A 12,407-nucleotide genomic window follows, 5' to 3' on the forward strand; every position below is an offset into this window, starting at 1 on the left:
ATCCGGGGCACTACTGAGCCACTTTATGTGTGCAGCCGGAGCAGGGGGAGAGGATCCGGGGCAGCCCTGAGCCACCTTCTGTGTGCAGACGGAGCAGGGGGAGAGGATCCGGGGCACTCCTGAGCAACCTTCTGTGTGCAGTCAGAGCAGGGGGAGAGGATCCGGGGCAGCCCTGAGCCACCTTCTGTGTACAGCCAGAGCAGGGGGAGAGGATCCGGGGCACTCCTGAGCCACCTTCCGTTTGAAGCCGGAGCAGGGCGAGAGGATCCGGGGCACTCCTGAGCCACCTTCTGTGTGCAGCCGGAGCAGGGAGAGAGGATCCGGGGCACTCCTGAGCCACCTTCTCTGTGCAGCTGGAGCAGGGGGAGAGGATCCGGGGCACCCCTGAGCCACCTTCTGTGTGCAGCCGGAGCAGGGAGAGAGGATCCGGGGCACCCCTGAGCCACCTTCTCTGTGCAGCTGGAGCAGGGGGAGAGGATCCGGGGCACCCCTGAGCCACCTTCTGTGTGCAGCCGGAGCAGGGAGAGAGGATCCGGGGCACCCCTGAGCCACCTTCTCTGTGCAGCTGGAGCAGGGGGAGAGGATCCGGGGCACCCCTGAGCCACCTTCCGTGTGCAGCCGGAGCAGGGAGAGAGGATCCGGGGCACCCCTGAGCCACCTTCTCTGTGCAGCTGGAGCAGGGGGAGAGGATCCGGGGCACCCCTGAGCCACCTTCCGTGTGCAGCCGGAGCAGGGGGAGAGGATCCGGGGAACCCCTGAGCCACCTTCTCTGTGCAGCTGGAGCAGGGGGAGAGGATCCGTGGCAGCCCTGAGCCACCTTCTGTGTGCAACCAGAGCAGGGGGGAGAGGATCCGGGGCACTCCTGAGCCACCTTCTCTGTGCAGCTGGAGCAGGGGGAGAGGATCCGGGGCACTCCTGAGCCACCTTCTGTGTGCAGCCGGAGCAGGGGGAGAGGATCCGGGGAACCCCTGAGCCACCTTCTCTGTGCAGCTGGAGCAGGGGGAGAGGATCCGGGGCACCCCTGAGCCACCTTCTGTGTGCAGCCAGAGCAGGGGGAGAGGATCCGGGGCACTCCTGAGCCACCTTCTCTGTGCAGCTGGAGCAGGGGGAGAGGATCCGGGGCACTCCTGAGCCACCTTCTGTGTGCAGCCGGAGCAGGGGGAGAGGATCCGGGGCACCCCTGAGCCACCTTCTGTGTGCAACCAGAGCAGGGGGAGAGGATCCGGGGCACCCCTGAGCCACCTTCTCTGTGCAGCTGGAGCAGGGGGAGAGGATCCGGGGCACTCCTGAGCCACCTTCCGTGTGCAGCCGGAGCAGGGGGAGAGGATCCGGGGCACTCCTGAGCCACCTTCCGTGTGCAGCTGGAGCAGGGGGGAGAAGAACCGGGGCACCCCTGAGCCACCTTCCGTGTGCAGCCGGAGCAGGGGGAGAGGATCCAGGGCAGCCCTGAGCCACCTTCTGTGTGCAGCCGGAGCAGGGAGAGAGGATCCGGGGCACCCCTGAGCCACCTTCTGTGTGCAACCAGAGCAGGGGGAGAGGATCCGGGGCACTCCTGAGCCACCTTCTGTGTGCAGCCGGAGCAGGGGGAGAGGATACAGGGCAGCCCTGAGCCACCTTCTGTGTGCAGCCGGAGCAGGGGGAGAGGATCCAGGGCACCCCTGAGCCACCTTCTGTGTGCAGCCGGAGCAGGGGGAGAGGAATCGGGGCACCCCTGAGCCACCTTATGTGTGCAGCCGGAGCAGGGGGAGAGGATCCAGGGCAGCCCTGAGCCACCTTCTGTGTGCAGCCGGAGCAGGGGGAGAGGATCCGGGGCAGCCCTGAGCCACCTTCTGTGTGCAGCCGGAGCAGGGAGAGAGGATCCGGGGCACCCCTGAGCCACCTTCTGTGTGCAACCAGAGCAGGGGGAGAGGATCCGGGGCACTCCTGAGCCACCTTCTGTGTGCAGCCGGAGCAGGGGGAGAGGATCCAGGGCAGCCCTGAGCCACCTTCTGTGTGCAGCCGGAGCAGGGGGAGAGGATCTGGGGCACCCCTGAGCCACCTTCTGTGCGCAGTCGGAGCAGGGGGAGAGGATCCGGGGCACCCCTGAGCCACCTTCTCTGTGCAGCTGGAGCAGGGGGGAGAAGAACCGGGGCACCCCTGAGCCACCTTCTGTGTGCAGCCATAGCAGGGGGAGAGGATCGGGGGCAGCCCTGAGCCACCTTCTGTGTGCAGCCGGAGCAGGGGGGAGAGGATCTGGGGCACCCCTGAGCCACCTTCTGTGTGCAGTCGGAGCAGGGGGAGAGGATCCGGGGCACCCCTGAGCCACCTTCTCTGTGCAGCTGGAGCAGGGGGGAGAAGAACCGGGGCACCCCTGAGCCACCTTCTGTGTGCAGCCATAGCAGGGGGAGAGGATCCGGGGCACTACTGAGCCACCTTATGTGTGCAGCCGGAGCAGGGGGAGAGGATCCGGGGCACTACTGAGCCACTTTATGTGTGCAGCCGGAGCAGGGGGAGAGGATCCAGGGCAGCCCTGAGCCACCTTCTGTGTGCAGCCGGAGCAGGGGGAGAGGATCCGGGGCAGCCCTGAGCCACCTTCTGTGTGCAGCCGGAGCAGGGAGAGAGGATCCGGGGCACCCCTGAGCCACCTTCTGTGTGCAACCAGAGCAGGGGGAGAGGATCCGGGGCACTCCTGAGCCACCTTCTGTGTGCAGCCGGAGCAGGGGGAGAGGATCCAGGGCAGCCCTGAGCCACCTTCTGTGTGCAGCCGGAGCAGGGGGAGAGGATCCAGGGCACCCCTGAGCCACCTTCTGTGTGCAGCCGGAGCAGGGGGAGAGGAATCGGGGCACCCCTGAGCCACCTTATGTGTGCAGCCGGAGCAGGGGGAGAGGATCCGGGGCACCCCTGAGCCACCTTCTCTGTGCAGCCGGAGCAGGGGGAGAGGATCCGGGGCACCCCTGAGCCACCTTCTCTGTGCAGCCGGAGCAGGGGGAGAGGATCCGGGGCACTCCTGAGCAGAGACATTGACTGTATGGGCGAATGCGGAAAGGAACATTTGAACCTTGGCACACCTCATGCACCGCACTCCTACGCACAGCTTGCAGTACATGGCGCATGCATAGACACTGTATTGGGTCCCTAATAATTATGTGATTGGTTGCAGGTCCTCAGAGTGGGAGTCGGTGTCAGATGAGGAGCAAATTGCGTGGAACCTGCGCAGAGAGGATGGAGAGTTTTGGTAGAGTCCAATGAATGTGCTACATTGTGTTCTATGTGTTACATTGTGTTCTGTGTGTTACATTGTGTTCTATGTGTTACATTGTGTTCTATGTGTTACATTGTGTTCTATGTGTTACATTGTGCTCTGTGTGTTACCTTGTGTTCTATGTGTTACCTTGTGTTCTCTGTGTTACCTTGTGTTCTATGTGTTACATTGTGTTCTATGTGTTACATTGTGTTCTATGTGTTACATTGTGCTCTATGTGTTACATTGTGTTCTATGTGTTACATTGTGTTCTATGTGTTACATTGTGCTCTATGTGTTACATTGTGTTCTATGTGTTACATTGTGTTCTGTGTGTTACATTGTGTTCTGTGTGTTACATTGTGTTCTATGTGTTACATTGTGTTCTGTGTGTTACATTGTGTTCTATGTGTTACATTGTGCTCTATGTGTTACATTGTGTTCTATGTGTTACATTGTGCTCTATGTGTTACATTGTGTTCTATGTGTTACATTGTGTTCTGTGTGTTACATTGTGTTCTGTGTGTTACATTGTGCTCTATGTGCTACATTGTGTTCTATGTGCTACATTGTGTTCTATGTGCTACATTGTGTTCTATGTGTTACATTGTGCTCTATGTGTTACATTGTGTTCTATGTGTTACATTGTGCTCTATGTGTTACATTGTGTTCTCTGTGTTACCTTGTGTTCTATGTGTTACATTGTGTTCTCTGTGTTACATTGCGTTCTCTGTGTTACATTGTGTTCTCTGTGTTACCTTGTGTTCTCTGTGTTACCTTGTGTTCTCTGTGTTACATTGTGTTCACTGTGTTACCTTGTGTTCTATGTGTTACATTGTGTTCTATGTGTTACATTGTGTTCTATGTGTTACCTTGTGTTCTATGTGTTACATTGTGTTCTCTGTGTTACATTGTGTTCTATGTGTTACATTGTGTTCTCTGTGTTACATTGTGGGGAAATTTACTAAGATCGAATGGCTACGAATGCCCGTATTCGTAGCCAATAGGGGTGACATTTTTTTCCAGAATACAAAGTGATCTTGTAGATTGTGCGCTATAGTAGAAGGGATCCGGTAGACTGGTCTATATTAGAAGTGATCCAGTGGACTTCACACTATAGTAGATGTGATCCAGTAGACTGTGCGCTATAGTAGAAGAGATCCGGTAGACTGCGCGCTATAGTAGAAGTGATCTGTTAGACTGCGCCATATAGTAGAAGTTATCTGTTAGACTGCGCCATATAGTAGAAGTGATTCGGTAGACTGATCCATTTAGTAGCAGTGATCTGGTAGACTGTGCCATATAGTAGAAGTGATCCGTTAGACTGTGCCATATAGTAGAAGTGATCTTGCAGACTGCGCCATATAGTAGAAGTGATCCGGTAGACTGCGCGCTATAGTAGAAATGATCCGGTACACTGTGCCATATAGTAGACGTGATCCGGTAGACTGTGCGCTATAGTAGAAGTGATTCGGTAGACTGCGCCATATAGTAGAAGTGATCCGGTAGACTGAGCCATATAGTAGAAGTGATCTGGTAGACTGTGCACGATATTAGAAGTGATCTGGTAGACTGCGCCATATAGTAGAAGTGATCCGGTAGACCGTGCACGATATTAGAAGTGATCCGGTAGACTGTGCGCTATAGTAGAAGTGATCAGGTAGACTGAGCCATATAGTAGAAATGATCCGGTAGACTGAGCCATATAGTAGAAGTGATCCGGTACACTGTGCCATATAGTAGAACTGATCCGGTAGACTGTGCCATATAGTAGAAATGATCCGGTAGACTGAGCCATATAGTAGAAGTGATCCGGTACACTGTGCCATATAGTAGAACTGATCCGGTAGACTGTGCCATATAGTAGAACTGATCCGGTAGACAGTGTGCTATAGTGGAAGTGATCCGGTAGCCTGAGCCATATAGTAGAAGTGATCCGGTAGACTGAGCCATATATTAGAAGTGATCTGGTAGACTGTGCGCTATAGTAGAACTGATCCGGTAGACTGTGCAATATAGTTGAAGTGATCCGGTAGACTGTGTGCTATAGTAGAAGTGATCCGGTAGACTGAGCCATATAGTAGAAGTGATCCGGTAGACCGTGCACGATATTAGAAGTGATCCGGTAGACTGTGCGCTATAGTAGAAGTGATCAGGTAGACTGAGCCATATAGTAGAAATGATCCGGTAGACTGAGCCATATAGTAGAAGTGATCCGGTACACTGTGCCATATAGTAGAACTGATCCGGTAGACTGTGCCATATAGTAGAACTGATCCGGTAGACTGTGCACGATATTAGAAGTGATCAGGTAGACAGTGTGCTATAGTGGAAGTGATCTGGTAGCCTGAGCCATATAGTAGAAGTGATCCGGTAGACTGAGCCATATATTAGAAGTGATCCGGTAGACTGTGCGCTATAGTAGAACTGATCCGGTAGACTGTGCAATATAGTTGAAGTGATCCGGTAGACTGTGTGCTATAGTAGAAGTGATCCGGTAGACTGAGCCATATAGTAGAAGTGATCCGGTAGATTGTGCACGATATTAGAAGTGATCCAGTAGACTGCGCCATATGGTAGAAGTGATTTGGTAGACTGCGCACGATATTAGAAGTGATCCGGTAGACTGTGCCATATAGTAGAAGTGATCTGGTACACTGTGCCATATAGTAGACGTGATCCGGTAGACTGTGCGCTATAGTAGAAGTGATCCGGTAGACTGTGTGCTATAGTAGAAATGATCCGGTACACTGTGCCATTTAGTAGAAGTGATCTGTAGACTGCGCCATATAGTAGAAGTGATCCGGTAGACTGCGCCATATAGCAGAAGTGATCCGTCAGACTGTGCCATATAGTAGAACTGTTCCGGTAGACTGAGCCATATAGTAGAAGTGATCCGGTAGACTGAGCCATATAGTATAAGTGATCCGTTAGACTGAGCCATATAGCAAAAGTGATCTGGTAGACTGAGCCATATAGTAGAAGTGATCCGGCAGCCTGAGCCATAGATTAGAAGTGATCCGGTAGTCTGAGCCATATAGTAGAAGTGATCCGGTAGACTGTGCCATATAGTTGAAGTGATCCGGCAGACTGAGCCATATAGTAGAAGTGTTCCGTTAGACTGAGCCATATAGTAGAAGTGATCCGGTAGACTGAACCATATTTTAGAAGTGATCCGTTAGACTGAGCCATATAGCAAAAGTGATCTGGTAGACTAAGCCATATAGCAGAAGTGATCCGGTAGTCCGAACCACAGAGTTGAAGTGATCCGGTAGTCTGAGCCATATAGAAGAAGTGATCCGGTAGACTGTGCCATATAGTTGAAGTGATCCGGCAGACTGAGCCATATAGTAGAAGTGATCTGGTAGACTGAGCCATACAGTAGAAGTGATCCGGTAGTCTGAGCTATATAGTAGAAGTGATCCGGTAGACTGTGCCATATAGTAGAACTATTCCGGTAGACTGAGCCATACAGTAGAAGTGATCCAGTAGTCTGAGCCATATAGTAGAATTGATCCGGTAGTCTGAGCCATATAGTAGAATTGATCCGGTAGACTGTGCCATATAGTAGAACTGTTCCGGTAGACTGAGCCATATAGTAGAAGTGATCCAGTAGACTGTGCCATATAGTAGAAGTGATCCGGTAGACTGAGCCATATAGTAGAAGTGATCTGGTAGACTGAGTCATATAGTAGAAGTGATCCGGTAGACTGAGCCATATAGTTGAAGTGATCCGGTAGTCTGAGCCATACAGTAGAAGTGATCCTGTAGACTGCGCGCTATAGTAGAAGTGATCCTGTAGACTGTGCGCTATAGTAGAAATGATCCGGTACACTGTGCCATTTAGTAGAAGTGATCCTGCAGACTGCGCCATATAGTATAAGTGATCCGGTAGACTGAGCCATATAGTAGAACTGTTCCGGTAGACTGAGCCATATAGTAGAAGTGATCCAGTAGACTGTGCCATATAGTAGAAGTGATCCGGTAGACTGAGCCATATAGTAGAAGTGATCTGGTAGACTGAGCCATATAGTAGAAGTGATCCGGTAGTCTGAGTCATATAGTAGAAGTGATCCGGTAGACTGTGCCATATAGTTGAAGTGATCCGGCAGTCTGAGCCATACAGTAGAAGTGATCCTGTAGACTGCGCGCTATAGTAGAAGTGATCCTGTAGACTGTGCGCTATAGTAGAAATGATCCGGTACACTGTGCCATTTAGTAGAAGTGATCCTGCAGACTGCGCCATATAGTAGAAGTGATCCGGTAGACTGAGCCATATTTTAGAAGTGATCCGTTAGACTGAGCCATATAGCAAAAGTGATCTGGTAGACTGAGCCATATAGCAGAAGTGATCCGGTAGTCCGAGCCACAGAGTTGAAGTGATCCGGTAGTCTAAGCCATATAGTAGAAGTGATCCGGTAGACTGTGCCATATAGTTGAAGTGATCCGGCAGACTGAGCCATATAGTAGAAGTGATCTGGTAGACTGAGCCATACAGTAGAAGTGATCCGGTAGTCTGAGCCATATAGTAGAAGTGATCCGGTAGACTATGCCATATAGTAGAACTGTTCCGGTAGACTGAGCCATATAGTAGAAGTGATCCAGTAGACTGTGCCATATAGTAGAAGTGATCCGGTAGACTGAGCCATATAGTAGAAGTAATCTGGTAGACTGAGCCATATAGTAGAAGTGATCCGGCAGTCTGAGCCATATAGTTGAAGTGATTCGGTAGACTGAGCCATATAGTAGAACTGTTCCGGTAGACTGTACGCTATAGTAGAAGTGATCCGGTAGACTGAGCCATATAGTAGAAGTGATCCGGTAGATTGTGCACGATATTAGAAGTGATCCGGTAGACTGTGCGCTATAGTAGTAGTGATCCGGTAGACTGAGCCATATAGTATAAGTGATCCGTTAGACTGAGCCATATAGCAAAAGTGATCTGGTAGACTGAGCCATATAGTAGAAGTGATCCGGTAGACTGTGCCATATAGTTGAAGTGATCTGGCAGACTGAGCCATATAGTAGAAGTGATCTGGTAGACTGAGCCATACAGTAGAAGTGATCCGGTAGTCTGAGCCGTATAGTAGAAGTGATCCGGTAGACTGTGCCATATAGTAGAACTATTCCGGTAGACTGAGCCATACAGTAGAAGTGATCCAGTAGTCTGAGCCATATAGTAGAAGTGATCCGGTAGACTGTGCCATATAGTAGAACTGTTCCGGCAGACTGAGCCATATAGTAGAAGTGATCCAGTAGACTGTGCCATATAGTAGAAGTGATCCGGTAGACTGAGCCATATAGTAGAAGTGATCTGGTAGACTGAGCCATATAGTAGAAGTGATCCGGTAGGCTGAGTCACATAGTAGAAGTGATCCGGTAGACTGAGCCATATAGTAGAAGTGATCCGGTAGTCTGAGCTATATAGTAGAAGTGATCTGGTAGACTGAGCCATATAGTAGAAGTGATCCGATAGTCTGAGCCATATAGCAGAAGTGATCCGGTAGACTGAGCCATATAGTAGAAGTGATCCGGTAGTCTGAGCCATATAGTAGAAGTGATCCGGTAGACTGTGCCATATAGTTGAAGTGATCCGGTAGACTGAGCCATATAGTAGAAGTGATCCTGTAGACTGAGCCATATAGTAGAAGTGATCCGGTAGTCTGAGCCATATAGTAGAAGTGATCCAGTAGACTTTGCTATAGGAGAAACCATATGGTTATCACAGATAGGTATTATGGATTTCTGCAGTGACTGGAGGAAGGTACGGAGCAGTATTGGGGCTATATTCATGGATTCTGTTTGGTTCACATGCAGGATGCTCTGCGAGGATTTCTGCAGCCTATTCTCCTTGATTGTTACCTGCAGAGTCGATCTGGAATCTTCCCATTGTGTTGCCACAAACCTTCACGGGCGGTGGGAAAGTGGGGTCAATGCAGGAGGAGGTCGGAGACTGAGTAAGTGGATGTATCAATGTTTCCATGAAATCAGGGATTCTGGGACTGCAGTTGCCACATAATAGTTTACAACACACGAGGAACTGGTTATTATCTTCACAAGCTTTAATTTCATTGGCACCAGCACAAAATAATCATAAAACTGAACAAAATGAGGAATAATAAATAAAATACCCAGATTTAGGTTTTACTCTATTTTACACAGTTCTAGATTTGAAAAATGAATCTGACATTTCTGCTACAATGTATCAGTAGCTTGTAAAACAGATTATACAAGAATAATGCAATTATATGTGTCACTATTAACACTATAAATAAGTGAGTAGGTATTAACCGTAACCTACATATTACTCAGGATCATTCTTCACTAACCCACAATTTTGGATCCACGTGGGCAGGGCTTCAGATGAAGAGGCGGGGCTTGGTACTGCAGAGGAGCGCTGGACAGTGCTGGTGGAGTTGATGCAAACTGACAGAAGGACAGACAAGCTCCACATCGCCTGTCACCTGTATAAAGCAAGTACCTCTTAATCATTTATTAGACAGTATGTGTAAGTTCATCCTTAGGACCATAGGGGACGCTATTTATGCCCTATGGCACCTGGATGTGGCTTGCAGATGTATTGTACTAAGGGAGGAGGATCAGTATTGATGGTAGGGCCGTAGCTATCGGTAACCTGCCCTGAATTACTCAGAGAGTAATCGCTGGTGTCTGTTTTGCTGCATGCAAAAGTGTTAGATTTGGGTTCACATTTCCCTCTCCGCACTTACAGAATTGCTGCATAATTGGAATAATCCCCCCTGGCCATTAAATGTTATAGGAGCACTTACTATCTAACATAGGGACTGGGATCTGATGATATTTTCCTTCTCCCTCTGATAGGTGCCTAAGGAACAGGTGAGAATCTGGGACACGTCAATGCCCCCTCTGTCCTCAAGCCCCAGGTAACGCCCAGCCCATGGCAGATGCTCCCTGTAACAATAATAATATCTCCTGCACCAGGTAACACATTGGTTTGTAAACATGTGTGGGCTCTTCTGCCCCCCTCTAATCTCTCAGCCTGGTGTAGAACAATGGGGTGACAGCCTGGGGTTCATCCTAACTAGCACCAAGCTGACCCAGCAGGAGGGGGTGGGGGGCTGATGCTATAGCAGGGAGACACACAGCATAGCACTGGTCAGCTTGGGGCTGGTGTCCTTGGGGATCAACTAGATCACTAGTGGGCAAAGTCATGATATGAATGGGGAAAGCTGATTGGCTGAGAGCGTGAGTACGGTGGCATATTGGGTAGTCGTCCCGAGACCATTGGATTCCTCCAAAGCTCATTGGATCAGTCAGATCAGTCAGATCCATCATATCCGTTATATCCGTCAGATCGGTTATATCAGTCAGATCCATCATACCTGTCAGATCAGTCATATCCGTCAGATCAGTGATATCAGCCAGATCAGTCATATCAGCCAGATCAGTCATATCCGTCAGACCAGTCATATCCGTCAGATCAGTCAGACCTGACATACCTGTCAGATCAGTTATATCCATCAGATCAGTTATATCAGTCAGATCCGTCAGATCACTCAAATCAGTCAGTTCCGTGTGATGCTTCTCTATGTAAAACAGTAGAAAAATAAATAATAATAAAAAAATGGCTATAACCAGCCCTGGGCTCATTAAGCCAGTCCTCGTTGCAGAAATATAGGGGGAAATAAAGCTGGGGTTTCCCTTTATTTCTATAACCAGCACCAGGCTCTTGGCCTGGTCCTGGTTCCCTAAATACAGGGAAACAAAAGGAGAATGGGCCCCCTATAGTTCGGAAACAAGAACCAGGCTCAAACAGCCCACGGTGTCATGCCACAGCCAGGGGTCACTCTTTACATAAGGTCCCCTGTCCAAACCATGATCACCCTGGACAGTCAGCCCGGGCTGGGGGAGTGGGGATCCTCCAATAAAGGACTGATAGAGTATAAAAGTGTGATAAAAAAAGAATAAAGTATTTGTTCTGAACAAAAAGTCTGACTGATCCCATGGATTCGACTGATGTTACAGATCTCACAGATCTGACTGATGTTACAGATCTCACGATCTGACTGTTGTTACGTATCTGATGGATCTGACTGGTGATACGGATCTGGCGGAACTGACTGATGTTACGGATCTGACTGATGTTACAGATCTCACGGAACTGACTGATGTTACGGATCTGACTGATGTTACGGATCTGTCGGATCTGACTGATGTTCCGGATCTGACAGATCTGACTGATGTTACGGCTCTGATGGATCTGACTGATGATACGGCTCTGGCTGGTGTCACGGGTCTCGCGGATCTGGCTGGTGTTACGGATCTCACTGGTCTGACTGAAGTTATGGATCTCACAGATTTGACTGATGTTATGGATCTCACAGATCTGACTGATGTTATTGTTCTGACGGATCTGACTGATGTTATGGCTCTCGCTGATCTGACTGGTGATGCGGATCTCACGGGCTGGCTGGTGTTGAGGATCTCACAGATCTGGCTGTTGTTACAGATCTCGCGGGTCTGACTGATGTTGCGGATCTGACTGATGTTACGGGTCTGATGGATCTGGTTGGGGTTGCGGATCTGATGGCTCTGACTGATGTTGCGGATCTGATGGATCTGACTGATGTTGCGGATCTCACCGGTCTGACTGATGTTACAGATCTCGCTGATCTGGCTGATGTTATGGATCTCACAGATTTGACTGATGATATGGATCTCACAGATCTGACTGATGTTGTTGATCTGATGGATCTGACTGATGTTATGGATCTCACTGATCTGACTGATGTTAAGGATCTCACAGATCTGACTGATGTTATTGATCTGACTGATGTTACGGATCTGACAGATCTGGCTGATGTTACGGGTCTGATGGATCTAACTGATGTTACGGATCTCACGGATCTGACTGATGTCGCGGCTCTCACGGATCTGACTGATGTTGCGGATCTGGCTGGTGTAACGGATCTGACTGTTGCTATTGATCTGACGGACTGACTGATGTTACGGATCTGCCGGATCTGGCTGATGTTACGGGTCTGATGGATCTAACTGATGTTACGGATCTCACGGATCTGGCTGATGTCGCGCCTCTCACGGATCTGACTGATGTTACGGATCTGGCTGGTGTAACGGATCTGAATGTTGCTATTGATCTGACGGTCTGACTGATGTCACGGATCTCATGGATCTGACTGATCTCACG

At 49.8% G+C, this 12,407-nt stretch overlaps 1 protein-coding gene across 1 annotated transcript in view; it reads left to right on the forward strand.

Annotated features, from left to right (window-relative positions):
* Positions 1-12,407, forward strand: part of LOC146036994 (calpain-1 catalytic subunit-like) — a 66,859-nt gene that overhangs the window by 31,576 nt on the left and 22,876 nt on the right. The window contains exons 8-11 of the mRNA XM_083160816.1: positions 3,140-3,214; positions 9,038-9,177; positions 9,533-9,693; positions 10,061-10,075. Coding sequence (XP_083016942.1) covers positions 3,140-3,214; positions 9,038-9,177; positions 9,533-9,693; positions 10,061-10,075 — 391 coding nt within the window. The remainder of the gene's footprint in view (positions 1-3,139; positions 3,215-9,037; positions 9,178-9,532; positions 9,694-10,060; positions 10,076-12,407) is intronic.

Source organism: Crinia signifera, chromosome 9, assembly GCF_055691185.1.
Source record: "Crinia signifera chromosome 9, ASM5569118v1, whole genome shotgun sequence".
Taxonomy (NCBI): domain Eukaryota; kingdom Metazoa; phylum Chordata; class Amphibia; order Anura; family Myobatrachidae; genus Crinia; species Crinia signifera.